The sequence below is a fragment of the Dromiciops gliroides genome, chromosome 3 (assembly GCF_019393635.1).
Source record: "Dromiciops gliroides isolate mDroGli1 chromosome 3, mDroGli1.pri, whole genome shotgun sequence".
In the NCBI taxonomy this organism is placed as follows: Eukaryota; Metazoa; Chordata; class Mammalia; order Microbiotheria; family Microbiotheriidae; genus Dromiciops; species Dromiciops gliroides.
Window position 1 is genome coordinate 184,385,445 of NC_057863.1, and position 24,716 is coordinate 184,410,160.

At 39.2% G+C, this 24,716-nt stretch overlaps 1 protein-coding gene across 2 annotated transcripts in view; it reads left to right on the forward strand.

The window, feature by feature from the left end:
* UXS1 (UDP-glucuronate decarboxylase 1) overlaps window positions 1-22,147 on the forward strand; it is a 141,452-nt gene extending 119,305 nt beyond the window's left edge. For both annotated transcript variants that reach the window (XM_043998344.1, XM_043998345.1), the window contains exons 11-15: window positions 4,622-4,665; window positions 9,660-9,720; window positions 11,563-11,620; window positions 17,568-17,671; window positions 21,299-22,147. In XM_043998344.1, the coding sequence (XP_043854279.1) occupies window positions 4,622-4,665; window positions 9,660-9,720; window positions 11,563-11,620; window positions 17,568-17,671; window positions 21,299-21,430 (399 nt within the window). In that variant the 3' untranslated portion in view covers window positions 21,431-22,147. The remainder of the gene's footprint in view (window positions 1-4,621; window positions 4,666-9,659; window positions 9,721-11,562; window positions 11,621-17,567; window positions 17,672-21,298) is intronic.
* The last annotated feature ends 2,569 nt before the right edge of the window (window positions 22,148-24,716 follow it).

Below are 24,716 nucleotides of genomic sequence, written 5' to 3' on the forward strand. Positions count from 1 at the left end.
TCATTCATTCAACACACAGTAGTAGCTGCTTGGTAAGTGCTGCCCACAAGGCAGACCTGACCAAAGTAGGAGGCCGAAGGCATCATGCACATCACAATGAAAAGTGAAGCAGATCTGGACTTTTTAGACCTGGGCCCCAACCCTGCCACTTAGCACCGGTGTGACCTTCCCAGGTCTGAAGGCAGTCTACCCCTAATTGCTCAACCTTCTAGTCCTCTGAGGAAAATATTATGCAGATGAATGTCCCTGGATGGGACAACTGGTATACTTCTTGTAGTAAAGCTGCCAGGTAGAATATGAAATATATTATAGAAAGCATTAAAATGTGCTAGCAGTACCAGCTGTCTATGTGCATGTGTGAGCAGCTATAGGGCATAGTGGATGGACCTGAGTTCAAATGTAGCCTTCAACAATAGCAGGGTGAGACACCTAACCTCTCTCTGCCTCAGTTTCCTCATCTGTAGAATAATAATAGTAATAGCACCTCCTTTCCAGGGTTTTTGTGAGGATAAAATGAGATTTTATTTGTAAAAGGCTATAATAAATGCCAACTCTTTTTGTTATTATTGACTAACTTAAATGTGTAACTACTTCTTAAATCTGCCTTTGAGTTACAAGACTTTTTTTTTTCTAAATAGATTTGCTGCTGCTACCATAGGGCATCTGGGTGGTATAGTAGATCCAGGCCTAGAGTCAGGAATTTTCTTTTGTTAGTTCAAATCTAACCTTAGACATTTAGACCCGGGGCAAATCCTTTAACCCTGTTTGCCTCAGTTTCTTCATCTATAAAATGAGGAAATGGCAAACCACTCCAATATGTTTGCCAAGAAAACCCCAAATGGGGCCCCAAGAGTTGAATACCACTGAAAAACTGTTATTATAACTCTTAGAGCTTGTATTTATTACATTTGCACTACTTTCCTTTGGATCTCACACTCACATTGTAACATCAGTCGTCTAAGCATTATTGACATCCTCATTTTATAGACTATGAAATTAGGGCTAAGGGAGTTAAGTGACTCACCCACAGTCACATAAGTTTTGTCACAGCTGGTATTTAAACCCTAATTTTCCAGCTCCAAGTTCATACTTATTCTACTCTATTCTGATCTGTAGTGTTTAATCATGTCCAACTCTGACTCTGTGACATACCAGTGCTGTCCATGAAGTTTTCTCAGCAAAGATACTGGAGTGGTTTGCTATTTCCTTCTCCAATGGATTAAAGCAAACAGAGATTAAGTGACTTGCCCAGGATCATATAGCTAGGAAGTCAGATCTTCTGACTTCAGCCCAGTGCTCTATCTTCTGAACTACTTAGCTGCCTCCTATCGACTGTTAGGTAGATCCTAAGGGCTAAAAGGAAACTCAAGTAGGTATTTACCAGTTGTTTTTAGAAATGAAATTCCCACCCAAGGGTAAATAAATAATTCTTTAAATGTTGGGATATATGATATTATAGGGAGAACACTGGACTGAGAGCTAATGGAAGCTTGGTGTTAAGTCAAGGTTCTGCTGCTTACTTTCTGTGTGATCCTAGGAAATCACTTTGCCCTTTGGAGACTCAGTTTTCTGCAGAAGTTGGGCTGGATCAGTTCTTCACCCTTGTCAAAGATCCTTTTGGCCAAATGAAGCCTAGAGACCCTCTCTCACAATAATGTTTTTAAATGCATAAAATAGAATTACCCCCCAAAATTGATTATATTGAAATGTACTTATCAAAAACAAGTTCATGGGGCAGCTAGGTGGTGCAGTGGATAAAGCACCGGCCCTGGATTCAGGAGGGCCTGAGTTCAAATCTGGCCTTGGACACTTGACACTTACTCACTGTGTGACCCTGGGCAAGTCACTTAACCCCCATTGCCTGGCCAAAAAAAAACCCCAAACAAGTTCATGGACCCAAGTTAGGAACCCCTAGACTAGATGATCCCTCAGATTCTTTCTAACCCTCACATTTTTAAATTCACTATGCAGGTTACTGTAAACCAATCAGCCCCACCAGCTTGCTCTGAGCTCCCTATTTGGGTGGTAAAGTGAGTGTATCTGTGGCAGCTAGGTATACCTTCAGAGCTAATGACTGGAGGAGGGAGGATGTACCTTGTGGTCATGGTACTGCTAGCATTACTATTACTGAGCTGTCGGTATCCTGCTGTGGTTGGGGGAGGAGTGGGTCCCAAAGACAATTTTTCTTGTCTTGGGAAGCCTTCTGCTTCCCACCAAAAAACAGAAAGCAAAACTTTCCCAAATTTGGCCAAGAGGCTGTGAGATGTGCTTCTCTCTAAGAATCCTTCAAATCCTTCTGTATAACCTCTGATGCCATAATTTGGACCACAGCCCAAGATGGAAAACAGATGCAAGAAGTGATAACACTGATCTTTTAAGTTGTATATTTTGGGAAAGTAACATGTATTAAATTTGTTTTCCTTTACCCAACATTTACTTTATCTCCCTCCAACCCTCCAGCCCCCACTGAAGAGGAAAAGGGGAAAAAAAACAAACCCCAAACCTTTCTAATAGATAAAGTGCAAGTATTTGGGCAGAGAAAGTGATTTATCATCACAGTGCTATTCTACCAAGATATTTGTCCCTTCCTTTTGAAGATAGATATTTACGTCATGGAAGACTACATACAGTGAAAAGAGAGCTAACCCCAAGTCTAGAAAAGTTGGGTTTATGTCTGACACATACTGGTTTTATGATGACCCCTGGCATGTTACTTTAAGGAAGGGAAGAAAACAAGCATTTATGGGGCAGCTAGGTGGCACAGTGGATAGAGCACTGGCCCTGGAGTCAGGAGTACCTGAGTTCAAATCCGGCCTCAGACACTTAACACTTACTAGCTGTGTGACCCTGGGCAAGTCACTTAACCCCAATTGCCTCACTTAAAAAAAAAAGGAAAGAAAAAGAAAACAAGCATTTATTAAGTGTCTACTATATGCCAGGCCTTGGGCTAAGTGCTTTTAAAAATATCACCTCATTTGATCCTCTCTTGCTATAAGCAATTTTGTAAGATATTAACTATTCTTTTTATTATATTAGTTGTTGATCTGAGGGTTTCCCTTTACCAATGAAATCACAGATCTGAACTATATATATATTGAGCCACTATGTCATCTCTTGCCCAGTTTTTCTCTCTTGAGGTTAAATGAACCATTTCATTTAGCTTTTTTCCTGCTCTATATTTTCCCAGAATTTCATAAAATGAGTATTTGAGGACATATCTACCATGTGCAAACCACCTACATCAGCACATTCTTTTTCTACAGTTTTATTTAAAGAAAATATTTTAAAGGATTTATGGCTATTTGCAGCAAGAATTTTCTGATCCCCAATCTCCTTCTCACTCAAGATTTAAGTATAAGAAGTAATCATAATACGATCCAGAAATGCCAAGTGTTGGCTATCTGATCTCAATAGTCTTGGCTAGTTATGCCCTAAGCACTTAAAAATAAAGTGCTAAATGTCAGTGCTAGAAAAGGTAATTAAAATAAGACTGGAAAGCTCAAACTATTTCATCAGGGAGCCAAAAAATGTCATGACCCAGTTTCTCAGCAGTATATTCTCAGGTGCAAAGTATTCTGTGTGGGACCATCCTAAAGAGTACCACCCCAAGGACAGTTCGTGGGCTGGGTTTGGTGTTTTTGGGAGGGGGCGAGGAGGGCTGCCTTTGCTAATTTCCAACCAATATGAGAGTTAAAAAGACCTGTGTTCAAATCCCACTTTATAAACTTTTAAAGCATTAGGTAAATATGAATTAATATTAGCTGCAGTCCTTTCACCATAGGAGATAATAACAGAGAAAAAACTTTTGAGAGTGAAGAAATCACATTACCAACACTTAGACATATTCATTTCAAGTTTAATTTGTGTTCCTTGGAATTTGATCTTTTCCATGCTTTCTGGAGTGATTTGGGGGTGTGTTGGAGCTGGGGCAGTTGTTAAATGTTCAGTGCAACCACTTGTACCTCTAAAATACGCAAAAGCTATAAAACAAGGCTTGATTTTATTGTTTTCTAATTACATATAAATAGTTTTCAATATTCATTTTTATAAGCATTTTTGAGTTCCAATTTTTTCTCCCTCCTTCCCTTCCCTTCCCTCCCCCCTCCCCAAGACAGCAAGTAATCTTATACAGTACAATCATGTTAAACATATTTCCACTTTAGTCATGTTGTGAGAGAAGAATCAAAACAAAAGGGAAAAACCACAAGAACAAAAAAAAAAAAGAAAAGAGAAAACAGTGTGCTTTGATCTGCAATTCCAACTCCATAGTTCTTTTTCTGGATGTGGAGAGCATTTTCCAATATGAGGTTAGATCATTGCATTGTTGAGAAGAGCTAAGTCTGCTATAGCTAGTCATCACACAATGTTGTTGTTACTGTGTACAATGTTCTCTTGATTCTGCTCACTTCACTTAGTATCGGTTCATGTGAGTCTTTCCAGGTTTTTCTGAATGGATTGTCTAGACTTGAGGAGGTGAGAATGTTAACAATGAAGATTGAACTCAAATGCCTGGGTTGTGTAGTTTTGTTTTCATTTTTGGTAGAACTGGTTATTAAAATATTTACCAGCACACCCCTGTATACTACTATATTCCTAACAGGCTTCCTATTTGTTTTTCTAGGTATATGGTTCTGGGTCTCAGACTCGAGCATTCCAGTATGTCAGGTAAGGGCATATTCATTTTTTTATAACATGTAATTAATTTGAAGAGTCTGTTAGCCAGTTCTGGTGGTTTGGGGACAGACAGATAAGACACAGTCTTGAAAAATCTTTAGATTCACTTTGTAAAGTTCCAAGATGTAGTAGGAAAGAGGAAGTTTGAAAAGACTCATTTCCCATTTTAAAGTAAGTTCAGATTTTAAAGGTTTTTTTTTAAAAGGTCTGTAGATCTTGTCTTCAAAACTAAATCACACTAAATCCAAGTTTTGTGTTTCTGTTAGCAATTAACCCACTTTTGGTGGGTTTTCTCCTAATCCATGCTGCCATCTAGTGTTCCTAAGTTGCATTTAATAAGTGTAATTTCTGCCCTCAGCTCTTCTCAGAGGCAAACTTGATGATAAAGGTTTGTTGAATTGAATGCAGCATAGTAACAAATGCTGTGCACATTGTGTCATCATTGATCTGGATGAGATGGCCATTAAAATCCTGCAAATTTGACATCAAATTCATTATATTTGAAGAACTTGGCCAAATATTTTTAATCTCTGAAGATCTTAATTGTTTGGATTGAAAACTAGTTACACATTTATTTCCATTTTCAAAAGGTTGCATTTGTAAATGGTTTTCATGTCCCCGATAAGAAGACAGCAACAAAATATTGTGTGAAAATGGTCACTGAGTATTATGTTTATCACTTGTAGTAGTAAATAACCACTATTCAGGTTTTCAAGATCTTAGATCAATATAAAATCCACTTATAACTTTAGGTATTAGGTTTCCCACCTTGGTGTAAGCATCTGTTAAACCCCAAATAAACCAAGATTACTAATAAAAATGATTATCATTTTTAATCTAAAATAAAGCACTTTGTTCTTCATATAAATAATTGTCCCTTTGCCCTTTCATATGTAGAGAAAAATCAGAAAGTAAAAAAGATGGCCAGAGGGTTTTGGGTTTTGTTGCCTCGTTGCCAAAAGATATAAAGCAAACAAAATTCTTCGAGATGATTTAAATAGACAGTTTAGTGTACATGTTTCTTCGTGCTTCTGGGAAGTCTTTTACCATTATTCCTAAAGAGCCTACACAGATTCTCTACCTTCTCAGAAAAATAACTTGGAAGGGTAGCTAGGTGGCAGAGTAGATAAAGCACTGGCCCTGGATTCAGGAGGACCTGAGTTCAAATCCGGCCTCAGACACTTGACACTTAATAGCTGTGTGACCCTGGGCAAGTCCCTTAACCCTCATTGCCCCGCAATAAAAGAAAAAAAGAAAAACGATTTGGGAGTTTCATGCATTGCTTATATTAAATGACCCTCTTAGCATATCTCCCCAGAGTTGCTCTTAAACTTATGACTTTTCTGTATATTGTAGAACTTTCCCCAGTGATTAGCTTTTCATCACTTCCAAGTTTTATTTGTCCATTTGTCCTTTTCTCTTCCTTCCAGCCAACTCCAGTATTTTCCTAGGAAGCCTACAGAATTCCACTTTTTGAAAGAGACCCTTCTCTATCCCCACCATTGCTAGATCAGGTCCCATTTATTCTGTATCTGTTTTGTATGAATATAGTATTTTTGCATGTTGTCTCCCCCTCCTTAGAATGTGAGCTCCTTGAAAAGACCATATTTTGTTCTTTACCTTTCTTTGTATCTCTAGTGTTTAGTGCAGTGATTAACTGACATCCTAATACATTTATTCAGTTACAGAAAGGAATCATATTATCTACCTGCCCAACAGTGCACTGAAATTAGAGTGGTATGAGAGTGAACTTGCCTAGGGCTGTTTCTATTGGAACTCAGCTGAATATAAGATGAGAAGAATAATGATCATGATGACAATGGAGAAAGGCAGTGTGAGTCTTAGTGGATGGAGAGCTGGTCTCCAGGCAGGAAGGAAGTGGGTTTAGGTCCTATTTCTGACACATAATGGCTCTGTGACCCTGGGTAAGTCACTTAATCTCTAAGAGACACGAGCCACTCTCCAAGTATATGATATATCAGTGAAATCCTAGATGGAGTCCAAAAGGCAGTGATATATTTCTATAAAGATAACTGATATTTACCTACTACATTGACTCTTATCTCATTAGGTTAGAATTGTAAATATAGTATTCCTATTTTACACACAAAGAAACTCAAAGAGATTGACTTGTCCTTGATCTTATAGCAAAGGAAATTAAAGGAACAGGATTCAGAATTCAGTATGTCTCATCTTACTCCAAGTCCAGTGTACCACACCACCTCTAACCAAAATACTAAAGAATACTACTACTATACTATTCTTTCTTCTATTTGCCTTTCTGTTATTGTAGTTTTAATCAGTATGTTATAAATATGAGCATATTAAGGGATTTTTCATTTAAGTTCTTCCAGAAATATTGTACATGTTCATTCACTTAATAAACATTTCTCTCTAAATGGTGCCTAGTCCTGACTAAATTATCACAAATTACTTTAGGAATCCATCCATTTGGGATTTATAATAAGACAGATATTAAAAATGTCCTCCCCAGGATGGGACTTTCCCAATGTAATAATAACAGATGGAATTTATATAGTGCTTTAAAACTTATAAAGGTCTTTACATGTTGTCCTTTGAGTCTCACAACAAGCCTCTAAGGTAAATACTTATAGGTATTATCCTATTTTGTAAATAAGGAAACTGAAGCTTAGAGACATTAAGTGGCTTCCCTGTAGTCTATCACTATCACATAGCTAGTATCAGAGATAAGATTTCAACCTGGGACTTCTGACTTCAAATCCATTACTCTCTCTCTCTCCTAGGCCAACTTTCCTCTTAAAATAATAATAACTAATATTTTATATTGCATGGTGCTTTACCTGTATTATTATCTCTTTGGGTCTTCACCACAACTGTGCATATTATCATATCCACTTTACAAATGAGGAAACCTATATAAGAACCTTGCTCAGGGTCACAGCTAGTCAACAGTGGGATTTGAACCTACGTCCTCCTCATTCCAAGTCCACTGTGCTTTCTATTTTGCCAAACTTCATCTTTTAGAAGTCTTTATATATATCAGGGCATTCCTTTCTTTGGGGAGGGATCTAGTTCCATCATTTTATCAGCATAGGGGGCTTCCTGTGAGGAAAGTCTTTCCAATGCATATCAAAAAATTGTCTTTATAACTTACAGCTATAGAGATTTGAGAAGGTTAAGTGACTTTCCTGGGGCCACATAGCTAGTAAATGTCAGAGGAAGGACTTAAACTTAGGTTTTCATGACATTTAGACCAACCCTCTATAGACATCTCATGTTCTATATTACAATTAGTATTGGCTATGTTTGTACAAGAGAAGAAACTATACAGAAACAAAGAAAACCTCTCACCAACAGTCTCTCATTCTTATTGACTATAATGAAGCAAAGATGGGATCATGGAAACCCCAAATCACAATTAATTCCTTACATTACGGAGTCAATATAATGCAAAATTAACTATTGTTTTTCAAAGATGTGTTGTCTGAGTGAGGGATATCTAATAATTCAAATGATCATTACCATTGACACTTTACCATTACCGTGGTTGATATTTTCATGGTCAGGTTCTATCCTCATATACATTAAAGCCATGCTATTTTTTTTTTTAAAGTCACTTTGTCAAAATGACACTTGATAAGAATTTTAGGTTAAATATAAGTGTGATCTGTGCAGAGTTGACCTTAAAAGTTGCCAATTTATGTTATAAATGATCCATCATTCAGTACATAGTGACCAGAATCCTATTAGCCTTATTATTTGATTATAACAAATAATTTTCCCTTTCACACACACACCCCCAGTTTCAGACTAATTGTAATGAATAGTATTGAATGGCAGCTTTTAATGTCTGAAACTATGAATCTTTTCAGGCCACTTTGCCGCAAAATACATCTGTTACAAAGAATGTTATGATGGTGCCGTGATGCGATGATTCACTGCCATAGTGATGAAGTGACTTTTTTTGGTCAGTTTCTCTACAATAGAAAAATAATCGAATGGCTGGTGATTATTGGCATGAGTGCTTGATTTGTGAGAAAAGAATGATTTGAGCATGTTAATGTAAATATGCCCATTGGTTGTAAATGGAAAATTGAAAAGCTTGCCAAAATAGCCCCAAAAGAGGTTCCTTTGTGTAAGAGAAAAGCAAGACTGTTGATCATTGTCTTTTGCTTTATACAATTACTTTATTAAAAAGAAAAAAGTAGCATGACCCATAATACCCTGCTCCTCAGTGGTAACAGTGCACAGAGGAGGGTCAAAATATTTTAAAATTTGCATCAGTCAAACCTCCAGAGCAGAACTGAGAGGTCTCTCTAGGGATATGCTGCCTCTCACACAGGAATAGGGGAAGTGTCTGGGCAGCACTAAGGTGTCATTTTTACAGAGTAACTTTTTTTTAACAGAGACACACTTTAAAGCTTCTGAAAATAAGAACCAAATCTTGGTAAGCGAAAATTTGCTTACTTCTCTTCACTTTCATGGACCAGTCAATCACAATCCATCTGAAACATGCAATTCCCCGACCTTTTTTGCGTGGATTGTCTGGGATTGTTGGTTGGGGAGAGGGAGGAGGCCCGGGGTGTGTTGGGGAGCAAGTCATAATCATATTTCAATAACCAGTATTATTTAATTTGTCTTTGTAATGTTACCAATGTGGGGACCTCCATGCTTTGCACAATTCTTTCATCTTAGTGGGCTTTTACTTCATAACAACATTCATCTGGGTAAATAAAGGATCATCAATATCTGTGGGAAGCCAGATATCTGGGGACATGTCAGATGTGGGTTTTTGTCAGGGATATAGGAACTGACTCATGTGAACATCCATCTTAATTGCAAGATTTTATTTATTTATTTTTTACATTCCTCATATTTTCCAGTTTATTTTCTTGGGGGCGCAGAGGGGGCAGGGTTAAGGAATTGTTTTTGAACTTATAAAGTGTATTCAACAATCACTTATTTTGAGGAAATGAACAACATGGTCTTTCCTTCTTTTTCAGTGACCTAGTAAATGGACTTGTGGCTTTAATGAATAGCAATGTCAGTAGCCCTGTCAACTTGGTAAGTCCCTTTTCTTCATATTCATTGATCTCCATGAGTATGACTTTCTGGCAAAGATCCTTGTACGTTCTGGGTTGTAGGGTCTACTTTTTCTATCAGGAAAATCTGTTGAGACCGAAATGGTTTTTGGCTAGGTAAGATACACAGAGTAAGAAAGTTTTACAAGCAAAAAATTTCCACACAGATGTTTTACAAAAGACCGTAATGAAGAAACCTGAGTGAGAAGACCTAGGTCCATTCAATTTGTGCAACAACATGCATAATCAGGCACTATTAATAAAAGCTTTTTGATAATGCTTCTAATTTATGGAAATTGCATGCATAAATTTGTGTGTGGTTTAATGCATGAATATCCCTTGTGTAAATATCCCTGAGAGGTAACATGGAAGACGGAGCTTTTTCAAAGAGAGTATCTCACTGGTAAGAGTGCTTATAATATAACTGCAAAAATATCCTTCTTGCCTCACAAAGCTGTGTTCAGTAAAGGGAACACTGGCCAGGAAGTCAGAAGACCTGGGTTCAGACACCACCTCTGACACATGCTACTTGTTGTGATCTTGGGCAAGTCATTTAGTTTGCTGGAGCCTCAGTTTCCTATGGGCAGGTATGTAGCACAGTGGCTAGAGCACTGGGCCTGGAGTCGGGGAGATCTGAGTTAAAATGTGGCCCCAGACACTTACTAGCTATGTCATCTTGGGTAGATCACTTCGCCACTTGCCTCAGTTTCTCCATTTGTCAAATGAACTGGAGAAGGAAATGGCAAACCACTTCAATGAGTTTGCCAGGAAAATCCCAAATGTTAACAACAAAAAGCTGATAACAACTGAACAACAATAGTGGTTTCCTTTTGTACAAAGAGGGTTGGACTAACTGGTCTGTTAAGGTCCCTTCTAATTGATTTATTATTATTATTATTATTATTAAAATAAAGCCACCAATATAGTTAAAAATTCCCAAAATGCCCTTCAGAAAAATCAGAGAAATTCCTAGAGATATGGGAACTTAAGAAATTTCTTTTCTCAGATTAAAACGAAATGAATGATTCAGCTTGAAAGATATGAAGTCAGCCTGTTATATTCAGAAACTCCATTTTTAAGTGGTAAATGAAAGTGGGCATGACTCTTCGTTATTGAATACAAAGTCCATTTATTGGACTCATCAGATAGATCTCCATATCTTGTATGAATGTAGATTCATAATTTCTCTTTTATGTAGAATTTTGTATCTAATGTGTTTGACACTAGATATTATGTGATTTAAGCATAAGGTTTTGCTTGTGATTAGCACTTATGTCCCTGCCCTCATTTAGGGGCTATTAGTCCATCAAAATTATTTTTATAGGAAAGGAAAAAGGAAGGGAATAAGCATTTATTAGTGCCTGCCATGTGCTAAGCACTTTACAGATATCTCATTTAACCCTCACAACAAATTTGGGAGATAGGTGCTATTGTTACCTTTACTGAGGAAACTGAGGCAAACAGAGGTTAAGTGACTTGCTTTAAGGTCACAGTAAGTGTCTGAGGCTACACTTGAACTCAGAGCTTCCTGATTTTATGCTCAGCACTCTTTCCACCTATATATATATATATATATATATATATATAATCTGCTACTTGGAAGGGATAGTAAATAGATGCAATGTATCACCTTGCCAGATTCAATAAACATGATTTTGATGTGTTAACAGCCCTGAATGAAAATTGCGACTGTGGTAAAATAAACATATGTATGTTCTAGAAAGCCTGTTGCCTTCTACTGCTGTCAGTGAGCCTATAAACATCTTACAGAAGATTAATGTGATTGCTTAATTACTCTCATAACCAGTAACCATTTCTTCCTTAGGGGAACCCAGAAGAACACACAATTCTAGAATTTGCTCAGTTAATTAAAAACCTTGTTGGTAAGTAGGATAAGTCATTTCATGGGTGAACTTCAGCATGAATGTTTCCTATCAGTGGTTAATTCCTTGATTAGCAAATGTGTAATTAATATAAGCTAATTGAATTGGATAAAAGCAGAGCTTTTATCAGAGACATTTGTCTTCTGATGCTTTAATTAAATAACAGCAGGAGAAAGGGTGTCTGTAGTTTTGTTTGGGCTTGTAATTGTGGACTTGTTCCTGTCATAGATCCTTTTTGTTCCCAAAGTTAGGTCATTCTGTGTAGGTGAAAATGATTTGTTCAAGAAACCTATACTGGGTGAGAATGAAATTTCAGAGTGAAGGAGAATGGCATAAATTGTGTATTGTTGGTGTAGAACACATCAGCTTGTTCTAAGTACTATTTACAATTCTGACCAGCTCTCCTGTGAAATTGTAAGAGCCAACATAGAAATCAGGGCAGGAGATAAGAAGCCAGCCAATTGCCCCCCACAGTGACCCAGAGCTTTGTCTGATTCCACACTCAGTTCATGCCCAAGCAACCTGTCTCCTGTAAACAGAATGAGTTTAGTCCAAGTCCCGAGTAATTCCTTTTCTGAGGACCCAGCATTGGAATCCCTGGAATTTTTTTCCCCACTCCTGTACCCATGTGTACAGGGAGACTAAAGATTTCTGCTGGACACAATAAGGCACTGAAGTAATTAGGCTCTGCTGAGATCAAAGCTTTATTGCTTTTATTAGCCACTCTTCAATATTCTGAATAAAGCCCGAGAATTTGACATGGAACCAAAGGTGATCTAAGAAGACAAAGGTCCATGTTCTCCAACCACCTGCTCTGAATTCCTGAGTGTGAGTGTGTGTGTGTGTGTGTGTGTGTGTGTGTGTGTGTGTGTGTGTGTGTGTGTGTGTGTGTGTGTGTGTAAAATGCCAGAGCAGCAAAGCTTTGGTGCTGGATCTTGACCTGTGAAAATCTCAAATCCCCCTACATTAGCATCCAACCTGTTTTGGAATTTTGATTTCTGATCTAAGGGATGACCCTAGTTCTGTCCTCATTGACCAAGCTGAGGAGAGAGGGACTGGTCCTGAGCTCAGTGGATCAAACCACCCACTTCCCATGTATTCTCTGATCCTTTAGTTAACTATGATCCCTCCCTCCTCCTCCCAGCCATGCACACTCTTCCCCCACCCCTCCCCGCCCCAAACACCAGCAAGGAGTCTTTTTTTCTTTCTTTTTTTTTTTTAGTGAAGCAATTGGGGTTAAGTGACTTGCCAGGGTCACACAGCTAGTAAGTGTCAAGTGTCTGAGGCTGCATTTGAACTCAGGTCCTCCTGAATCCAGGTCTGGTGCTCTATCCACTGCACCACCTAGCTGCCCCAAGGAGTCTTTTTAAAAAATATAGTAGGATGGGGCAGCTAGGTGGTGCAGTGGATAGAGCACCAGACCTGGATTCAGGAGGACCTGAGTTCAAATGCAGCCTCAGACACTTGACACTTACTAGCTGTGTGACCCTGGCAAGTCACTTAACCCCAATTGCCCCACAAAATAAATAAATAAAAATTATAATAGGACCAAAGATTTAGAGGTAGGAGAAAACTTACCAACACCTTCATTTTACAAATAAAGAAATCAAGGCCCAGAGGGGTCTAGTGACATGCCTACAGTCACATAGATAGTAAATAGCAGAGATGGAATTTGAACCTATCCCCTTTGATTCCACATTCTGGATCCTATCCACAACACTGCTCCTCTTCTTGGATCCTTATTAGATTTTTGCAGTATCAGAATTAGATAGAGCGACAAAAGTTTTCACCATCACTAAGAGAAAGGCCATCTTTAAGTATCCCTTCTCAGATACTTGAATGTACGTATGTATGTATGACTTTTAGCAAGTCATTTAGCCTCTCTGCCTCAGTTTCCTCATCTGTAAAATGAGGTGGGACTCAATGTTTTCTAAGGGCCCTTCTAGTTCTAAATCAATGATACTGTGACCCCTAGATTGCTTTCATGCCACAAGGAGGCATTGGAGTTGGACTTTAGTGTGTAACAGAAATAAGTTTTATTTTCATATTTTTGAGAGTACCAAAACTTTGATTTCAGTAGAAGGAGGGCCTGGAGAGGAAATTACTTCTAGCAATGAATATTAGTACCTGCTCTGTAATTTATAATCTTGGATAATTCCCTGAGTCACTGGAAAATTAAGTGACTTCCTGAGGGTCACAATGATAGTATGATTATCTAACTTACAGAAGTATTAATAATAACCTTCATTTCACTTCTAAGAGGTTTAAATAACTTCCTCCACTAGCATTCAATTCCAGTGCCTCATTGTAGCAAAGTGGTGGTCCTAGGTATGTGAGTGGAACAGAATTTTTCAGCCCCTACCATTTTTAAAATGGAAGGACAATTAGGTGGTTCAGTGAATGGGCCTTGGATCAGGAAGATATGAGTTCAATTCCTGCCTCAGAAACTTACTAGCTGTGTGACCCTAGGTAAGTCACTTACTCCTGTCTGCCTCAGTTTCCTCATCTGTAAAGTGAGCTGGAGAAGGAAATGGCAAACCATTCCAGTATCTCTGCCAAGAAAGTCCCAAATAGAGTCACAAAGAGACACGACTGAGCAATAACAACCAAAATGGAAGATTTTCATCACAGATGCCAAGAAGGCTTGCATTTGGCATGATGGGAAATTACATGGGAATTCTGGGTGCAGTGGGCAGAGAAAAGTTGCTTAGAGGATAGAGAGCTGATTTCCAAAGTATTACAGCCCTGCTTCTGACCCATACTGGCTATGTGACTCTGGGCCAGTCATTTAGTCTCTGTGCCCTTGGCAATTCTCTGAGACTATTAGCAGTAGGAGAGGGAGTTTCCTCCCTGGGAATGTTTCTTAAACCTATGAAATCATGTGTCTGGGATAATTTTTTTTTATTCATAAACAACAACAATGATGACAGAGGTAATAATGATGACAATGATGAGGTGATAGCTAGCATGTACGTGGTGCTTAAAGGTTTGCAAAATGCATATTCCAAATCCAACAATCTATCCATAATGCTGCCTAAGGGAGACTTAGCCTGGACACAGTTCATCGGAAGCCTAAATTGTTAAGCCTAAAATAGAACGTTTCCCGAACTCCCACACCAGCTTCCTTTTGTGGCAAGATGTGGGTCATGGAGGCTTGGCCCAGGTATGGAAGCATTGGCTGATGACTGTATCCCTGTTCCTTACTTAGAGTGATGGAAGCTAAGAAATGAAATGGAGTATAACCAACACTATCATCATGGTTTGCACCTAAATCTGTAGTTCTGTTGGTAGACTTCACCAGAGTCTTCCAGGCCTTGTTCTTGCTTAGAGGTGACCCTGACTTCTCAAAGGCTGGGTACCAGAGGACTGGACGATCCCAAGGTCTAGCAGGTTCCACCAAGCTGCAGAGACTGAGTACTGACTGTTAGACCAGTACGTCTGGTTCCAAAGTTTCTTCTCCAGGTTGGCTGCAGAGAAATGAATGTTTTAGCCAAGCAGCTCTGACAGACCAGGCACTAAGCCCCAGGAGGGTTGTACTTTGCATTGGTAGAGGAGATAATCACACCAATAGAATCAAGACTCCATTTATTTTCAAAAACAAAACAAAACAAAACATTTTTCTACCTGTGATAATACAGAAGCTCTGGAATATTGGGAGTCACATATTCCAACTATATATACCTATGTATATATACATAGGTATACACACAGAGAGAGCAACCCTAGTTGGCACAGTAAATAGAGCATCAGGCCTGGAATCAAGAAGATCAGAGTTCAGATCCAACTTCAGATACTGTGTAGCCCTGGGCAAGTCACTTAACTTCTGCTCATTTTCTTCATCTATAAAATGGGTATGATAATCCCAAGGTTGTTGTGAGAATCAAATGAGATAATAATTGTAAAGAATTTAGCACAGTCTCTGACACATAGTAAATACTATATAAATGGTTATTATTAAGAAACTCAAAACCATAGTGTTGAACCTGTCATACCCTGTCACATAGCTATTTGTGGGACTGGCCAGATTCAGATTCAAGGTCCTAGGTTAGAATCCCTGCTCCATCACAAACTACTTGTGTGCAATGATTCAGGACTTCAATTCCTTTTCTATTTTGCTGCCTGGGATCAGAGACCACACCTCGGGATTAACCCTTTCATTTCCTGAATGTCCAGTCTGCCATCCTCATTGGTGATTCTCTCTTCCAACCCTTTCTAAACCTTTCTAAAAGGCCCATGTCATGTTTCCCTTCCTCCTCCCCTTTTAGATTTGGAACATTTTGTAATGAATTCAGCCATTATTCCCAGAAAGGGTGTGATGATCTGCTCCCCTTTGTCCCCTACTCACCTCTCTGACCACCACTCCCATATGTGTGTTGTTTTCCTCCATAGGAATATAAGGTCCCTGAGGTCAGTGTTTGGAATTGGAGTATAGCCAATGCAGTCACCATGGTTTGCACCTACATCTGTAGCTCTTTTGATAGACTTCACCAGAGTCCTCCTCCAGGCCTTGTTCTTGCTTTGAGGTGACCCTGGATTCTCAAAGGCTGGACACCAGAGGTGCTTAAATTGGTGCTTTTTTATTCTGACAAATGAAGGGATTGGAGTAGTCAATGATGTCATACTCAAAAACATCCCTGGCAACCCAGATATTGACTTCAAAAAACACAAATTAACATTATCTATGTTGTATTGTATTTTCATTTATTAAATGTTTTCTCCCAATTACATGTAAAGATAATGTTTAACCTTCATTCTTTTTTTAAAATTTTGAGTTCCATTTCCCAATTACACTTTAATCTGGTTCAAGCTGCATTCAACAGTTTTGTGAGAGAATTTGACACCTAGAGTCCATAACTGAAGATTCCTTCTAGCTCTAGTATGATCTCAGATTCTAGGTCAACTGACTGCTGCTTTTATGGGCCTTCCACTAAAGCTTATCAGCCGCATTATACCACATTCAGTACAGATGGTGCACTATCATGGAAATAGTGCTAGGCTGCTTAGAGTCAGGAGAAATCTACATTCAAATGTAGGTTCTACCACTGAGATATTTAACCTTCCTGATGCCCAATTTCTTCACCTGTAAAATGGGGGTAACATCTTATACAGTGAGAGGAAAGAGAGCTTTGTATATCTTGTTTGTTCTTGAGTTGTTTCAGTTACATCTCCCTCTTCGTGACCCCATTTGGGGTTTTCAGGGTAAAGATAATGGAGTGATTTGCCATTTTCTTCTCCAGCTCATTTTACAGGTGAGGAACTGAGGCAGACAGGGTTAAGTGACTTGCCCAGAGTAACACAGCTAGTAACTATTTGAGACTGGATTTAAATTCAGGTCCTCTCTATCTATCCATTGGACCACCTACCTGCCCTCATATGTCTTAAAGCCCTATAGAAATGAGAGTTATTGTCCAGGAGGCTATTGTCACATGAAGCGATGCCCTAGTTTTCTAAGCCCTGGGAGGAGGAGGAAATGGCCTTTTTCTAATGTGACCAAGTGGTTTAAGAAAAAATATTTCTGCTGATCATGGTGACAGAGCCTGTAAAACTTGTTGCTGGGAGGCTAGAGCTACTGGATCACTTGAGCATGGGTGTTCTAAGCTGCAGTAGACTAAACTAATCATGTGTCTATACCTAGTCCAGCATCAATATGGTGGGGGGATAGGAAGGGAAAGGTGGGCTACCTCAGGAGGAAAGTCAGAGCTCTGTGCCAAAGTGAAATTGGGAGGCCCTTGAGAGGCCACTACTGACTGTACTCTCAGCCTGGCCATGATAGGGACAACCCAGTATTCCCCCACCTATCATCCCCCCAAAAAATCATCCAGGCCCCTGAATCTGAGGCAGAATTTGAACATTTTGTTTTGTTATTTTATTTTTAAATGGTCCCTTATCGCAATGTGATTTATTCTTTTTTCTATTTCTGATTGTTTTCATTTTGGTCTTTAAACAGGTAGCGGTAGTGAAATTCAGTTTCTCTCAGAAGCCCAGGATGACCCACAGAGAAGAAAGCCAGACATCCAAAAAGCCAAGCTAATGCTGGGGTGGGAGCCCGTGGTAAGTGAAGCCCAAAGAGAGGTGCTGTCACCTGGAAAAAATGAGTTCCTCTGTTGTTCGTGACTTACCCCACCCCTCTCCCTTTCTGTGGGGGTAGGCAGAGAGGAGGAAGAGTGGAGTTTTCTTCACACCATTAAATGACTTTTCATGCATCATTTGAGAATCACTTTCTGTTACCAAGGAAATAGCTTTGATGGCCCTGCCTGGGCCAAATCAAATGATATGCACACAGTTTCACTCCCCCTAGGCAGACATCTGGGCCAGAGGCCTGCTTGGAGCTTATAGACTTGTCAGGACCTTTGTTCCTGTTGCCTTCTTAGATCTGTGTTTAAAGTTCTTAGTGAAGCAAAATGACTCAATTTAACTTTGTCTGTGCCCTTTCCTGGGTGCACAAAAGCTTACCTGCAAGGCTGCATAACCTATTTATTATCTATGAATCAGAGAGAGAGAGAGTTCATAAGCACTAAGTAGGAAACAATTTACCAGAACCTTCAATTCTCCTGCTTTGGGGCATGAGAACTAATCTACAGAAGATAATTGTCCCCTATCGTGAAATCTTAGGGTTGTTATAAAAAGTTGGGAAGAAGGTTGCTACCACCTATTGAAGGATGTCATGTTGGTAGCTATGGGGAAAGAGCTATGGAGATGATGACAGATGCCCTTTTTGTTACTCCTCCAACTGCCAAGGACACTTATGGAGGTGGGGGCTGCCTGTATTCTTGATTTAGCCAAAAAAAAAAAAAGGCAGCATCTAGCCAAGGGCTAGTCCCACACTGTAGGTGGTTCAATGAATAGAATTACAAAACATTGGAGAGGGGTGAGAGTTTAGCTCTACCCTCCTTGCTTTTCACCTAAGAAAACCAAGATTGGGAGCATTACTGATATTTGCAGAATTATTAAAGTCAGTATAGGTTTATCTTCAAGACAGTTCAACATATGAAAAAATTTGAAATTTCATATGGATCATTTTAGACATTGTAGACTTTCTTCATGTTGCAAGTAAAATCCTATACTAAAATGAATTTCAAATCCCCCAAAGCTGATCTTTTGTTTTACTTCTTACATTCCTTTTTATTTTATTATAAGATTTTGAGTTTCATATTTTTCTCCCTCCCTCCCCTCCCATTTCCCCAAGACAGTAAGCAACCTGATGTAGGCTATACATGTGCAATCATGTAAAACATTTCCACATTAGTCATGTTGTGAAAGAAGAAACAAAACAAAAGGGAAAAAACACAGGGGAAAAAAAAAGAAAGTAAACATAGTATGCTTTCATCTGCATTCAGATCCATCAGTTCTTTCTCTGGATAGGGAAAGCATTTTCCATCATGAGTCTTTTTGAATAGTCTTGGATCATTGTATTGCTGAGAAGAGTATGGCTAAGTTGCTTAACATTTCAGTTCCCTAAACAACTCCCTGAGCCTAAATGTTACAACCCAATTGCCAATCTGCATTTGTAGAGAGAGAATTGTTCTTATTGTTTGTCCTTCATTCTCAAAGAGGACTATCAAGTTGGATTTCAGTGAGGGAGGACTATGCAAGGTCACCAGCCTCACTCTCTCCTCCAGAGCCATATGGGTGCAGTGACAAGATATACATCAAGAGGACTGGAGATGGTTCTGGATGTTTAAGACAATTGGGGTTAAGTGACTTGCCAAGGGTCACACAGCTAGTAAGTGTCTGAGGTGAGATTTGAACTTAGGTCCTCCTGACTTTAGAGCCAGTGATCCACTAGGCCTCTGCCCCTAGAGAGAGAATTGGTTCCCTACTGAAGTCAGAAGTTCTAGTCTCCTCCTTCCTGTCCTAAAACAAAACAAAAATCCCATTGCCTAAAGTAAATAATAAATACACATTATACATATAAATAACAAATATGTTATACATATTATAAAGACTAGAGGACTACTTTAGTTGAAGGCTGTGTAGTACAATGGAAAGATTACTAAATACTGAGTCAGAGGACCTGGGTTCAAAGCCTGCTTCCCTCTGACCTTGGGCAAGTCACTTAACATTTCTATGCCTCAGTTTTCTTATCTCTAAAGTGAAGGGGGGTCAGACTAAATGGTCACTGAGGTTCCTTCCTCCTCTGAATCTATGATACTATGACCCCAGTGACACGTCCAACTATCTATCCAATAGTCATCAGCTTCTTTTTCTCTCAAGATTTCTAATTATATAGTGATTTTTAAGGGAGTTACACCATAGAAGCTTTTGGGCATGTGAAACTTCCATTTTATCCTCTGTTTATAAGTGAAAGCTCCACTGTTACTGTTATTTGAAGTGATCAGAAAACTAACAGTGAGGTTAGGATTATTTTAAACTGTGCCATCCCAAGGCATTTTTCAGTATTCTGTCCTTTGAACCAGCTATAGGTGAAAGTAGCCCATCCTACTGTTATGGTGGGGGGGAAATGGGGTACGGGTTGGGGTAGGAGTTGGGGTCCTTGGGAATTCCTCTTTAAAGAATTACACCCTCTTGCACACAAAACTTAATTAGAATAAGGTGATAGTTTATTTAGGAGCAAAGGAAGGGAAGGGTGGGGGGAGGGAAACCATGAAAGAAATCCTTGGACTTTTCATGGGGAGATTTGGCATAAAGCACATGGCTCAGAGGTACCTCAAACAGGAGACTGGAAGGTACTTTTATAGAGGACTGATGGGGGTGGACCATCTGCCCTTGAAAAGTTCCTTTAGTGAGAGAGGACCATCCCCCACTGGTAGTGACTAGAGGAATTGGGTGAGGGGTGGCTACAGATCCCTCTTCAGAACACAAAAGCTGCAGGCAAATTTATCTCCCCAGGGTAAGGGAGACCAGAATGAAGGGTAGGAATCTGAAGATAGCTCAGTCCGATTTGGTTCAGCTTATCTCTCTAGACATTATCTGTCCTCTGGTTTAGTTTCTCAAGGAGAAGATTCCTTGGTGTGCCCCAGAGAAATTCTAGGGTGCTCTGCGCCCCATGACACTACTTACTCTGCAAACGTGTATGGGTACTTGTGACATAAAGGGGCTCACTAACAAAGTGCCGATCGTGTTTTCACATATTTCCCCGTCCTGTGGACTTGTTCCAGAATAATAGTGCAGTGCAATCAGTTCTGGAGGTAGGAGGGATCCCAGAGACCATCTAAGCCAATCTCATGTTCCTGATGAGAAAACTGAGTCCTTGGGAGGTTAAATGACTTGCTCTTTTAAAAGAAAATGGGTGTCTGCCCAAGTGGCATTTTTTTCATTGTTTAATCAGAAGTAGAAACCAATAAGGGGAAGGAAGAAGAAAGGAAAAAAGAAAAAGTAAGGTAGGTCAATGTTTCAGGATTTGACTTTTTGTTTTAGAGTAGGATTTACTTATATTAAATAAGCAAAGATAAAATATAAAAACAAAACTGTGCTCCTACTGCTGGATTCAGCCACATTTTCAAAGCAGCATGCAAGGTATTCTGGTTTTTCTTGGGTTGGCATTGGTCCTGTGGCCAGTGTGTGGTGCTGTGAGCGTTCCTAGCAGACACTTCATGTTGAAAACAGCATTTCCTGCCACAGTAAACCCCCGAGGACAAGCACAATTATTTATTTCATTAGACAAGAAACTCAGTATTGATGTGACCTTCGCTTTCTCTCTCTCTGTCTCTCTCACAGGTCCCATTGGAAGAAGGCTTAAATAAGGCAATTCACTACTTCCGTAAAGAACTTGAGTACCAAGCAAATAATCAATACATCCCCAAACCAAAACCTGCAAGGATAAAAAAAGGCCGAACACGACATAACTGAAGGAAGGATTTGCTTCTCTGGACAGGAGAATTCCCTCTTTTACATTTGACAGGATGTAATTTTTTCCTTTTCCTTTTTTTTTTTTTTAAAGAAAGACTTAAACAGGTGTCATGAAGAACAAACTGGAATTTCATTCTGAAGCTTGCTTTAAGGAAATGGATGTGCCTAAACCCTTCCCCAATACACACACACACACACACACACACACACACACACACACACAACTGCAAATCTTGCCTTGCACTTTTTTAAATCTGTCTTTTTATGTACAAATAGAATAGAAACATCTTTGAGTATTTTCAAGTTTTTTATCTTGCTGTGAGATCCTTTGTTGTTGACTGTCACTGACAGTTTTATTTACTGGTTTCTTTGTGAAGCTGAAAAGGAAGAAAAATGGAATGGAAAATGCCAATTTTATTTATAAAATATGGGTCCCATAGTTATACTATGCATAAGAGAAGAAGTTTAACAGTATTGTCAGGCAAGTAAAATGCTGGAATTATGTCTGCAGGAGTATATATGAGAATTCTGTTTGAAACCTTTGTTTCTTTGGATTCAGAAATTTTCCAAGATTTTAGTTTTAGTTGCTCACTTGAATTGGAGATATTTTCATTGATTATCATGGATAAGGATATTTTAAATCACTACTGTGTCGTGCTGCGTACTCTGGGAAAAATTTAAAAAGTTATTGTATTATTGGTTGACAGTGGTTGAATATGCTATTTTAATAAAATATTATAACTTAAAACTCAGGCTTTTCGATTTTTAATTAAAATGGAGGGCTTGTATCTATCTGCCCGATATATTTCCTAGGTGGTTAAAAAAGGGGGGAAGGGGGAAAAATGAGTTTATATATTTGTACAAGTCTATTAAAAATCTAGGCTATTATATATGCTATATAATTGAGAATGATGGTTTCTGAATCATTATGTGCCGCCCAGACCAAATTTACTGAAATAATGAAGAACATTTGGGGAAGACTCTAAGCTTCTTAAAGGCTGAGCTAGAGTTTTATCTCATTCTTGTATACCCATGGGCATACTGTGCTATATGATGGATGTGTAATTATTGTTCAGTAAATTTGTATTGGTAGAGTATGGGAGCCAGATATGGATCATTTGTGTTATATGGTGTGATTTGTTAGAATGATTGGGTTTTTGTGTTGTTTTGTTTGGTTTTGGTTTGGTTTTTTTCCGAAGGAAAAAATTAAGCTTTTTGAGACCACTACTTTTCAAGCCAGAGCATGCATTTATTTACCAGCTAAATGAAAAGAAGTAAATACGTAGTCCTCCCTTTACCCATCTCCTGCCTCCCCCCAAAAGAAATGTTTCTTGTATTTATTTAAGAACTCTTTTTTTAAAAAATGAGATTGTGATGTTAAACAGAGATGTTATTTGTAGCATGGCAAAATAGAACTCTGTCCTCTGCAACCCCCCAGAGATCTGAATCACAAAGTATCAGAAGTAGTCTGGGGGCAGCTAGATGGCACAGTGGATAAAGCACCGGCCCTGGATTCAGGAGTACCTGAGTTCAAATCTGGCCTCAGACACTTAACACTTACTAGCTGTGTGACCCTGGGCAAGTCACTTAACCCCAATTGCCTCACCAAAAAAAGAAAAAAAAAGAAGTGGTCTGGACCTCTGAAGGCTGTCTGTTGTTATTGTCAGGCAGTTGTGCCTAATTCTTAGTGACCCTATTTGGGATTTTCTTGGCAGAGATACTGGAGTGCTTTGCCATTTCCTTATCCAGCTCATTTTTATAGATGAGGAAACTGAGGCAAACAGGGTTAAGTGACTTGCTCTGGGTCACACAGCTAGTAAGTGTCTGAGGCCAGATTAGGACTCACAAAGATAAGTCTTCTTGACTCCAGGCCTGGCACTCTACCCACTGTACCACCTAGCTGCTCCAAGGCCATCTAATCCAGCTTGTACCTGAATAAGCATCTCCTTTCTAACATATTCAACTAAGGGGGTCAACCAGCTTCACTTGAAGGCATTTTGTGGTGGGAAATCTACTACTTCCTAAGGTAGTTCATTTGGGATAGCTCTGTTAGTTAAATTAAGGTGAAATGATTCTCTACAATTATTTCTAGTTGTGCCCTCTGGAGCCAGACCCTCTCCCCCGAAAAAATCTAATCCCTCTTTGAAAAGATTCATTCAAATGCTTGAAGATAGTTATCATATCCTCCCTAGTTCTTCTCTTCTCCAAGATAAGCACCCTCAATTCCTTCCACTAATGCTCATGACATCTCAAGGCCCTTGACCATTCTACTCCACCCTACTTTGGACACCGAGCTATACATATTTTTTCTTTTTTTCTTTTCTTTTTTCTTTTTTTGGTGAGGCAATTGGGGTTAAGTGACTTGCCTTAGGGTCACACAGCTAGTGAGTGTTAAGTGTCTGAGGCTGGATTTGAACTGAGGTCCTCCTGACTCCAGGCCTGGTGCTCTATCCACTGCGCCACCTAGCTGCCCCCACCGAGCTATATTTTATGGATATATTAGATGTATTAAATCTCACCTGTTCAGCTCAGTATTCTAGCATGTCAGGATGTTTTAGGGTCTCAGCTCTGTCACCCAACATGTTACCTATCCCTCCTAGCTTGTGCCATCTGCAAATTTCATAAGCATTCTGGCTATGCCTTTTTCCAGGTCATTGATAAACTTCCTCAGCTGCACCAGGCCAACTTATGGTACACTCCACTAGAGACCTTCCTCCTTGATGTTGAGACATCAATGACTACTCTGAGTCCAACCAAATCAGAATCAATCTACCTCATCATACTCTGATCCAACCCATATTTTTCTCTACCTAATCCCAAGGAATTACTACTTTGCCAAATATTTTGCTGATATCAAAATGAACTACAACTGTCATATTTTTTTATGTGACCACCTAAATAGTCCTCCCAGCTTTTGCTGAATCCTTGCTGTTGTGAGATTAAAATTGGATATTAGATCATAAATCTCCCCTACTTAACCTTTCCCTTATTTCCCAAACTAGTAAATGGAAGAAGCTTCTGGTTTTCTAGTTAGAGCTTTTATTGTATGGTAGTCACAAGGTGACGTTGATTAGAAGGATAGGAAAGTAGAAATACAATACAAATCGTCTTAAGTCTAGGCTTAGCCTATATTCCGTATAAAACTCACCAAAACCCAAGGCCACCTTTGGGGAGAGAGACCGAGTCAAGCGCGTGCTATTAACCAAGAGCCAGGCCGAGTCAAACTCCAGTCAGCGTCTGTCTGTGCAGCGCAGCCAGGGGACCAGCAGAGCAGGAAAAAAAGGCC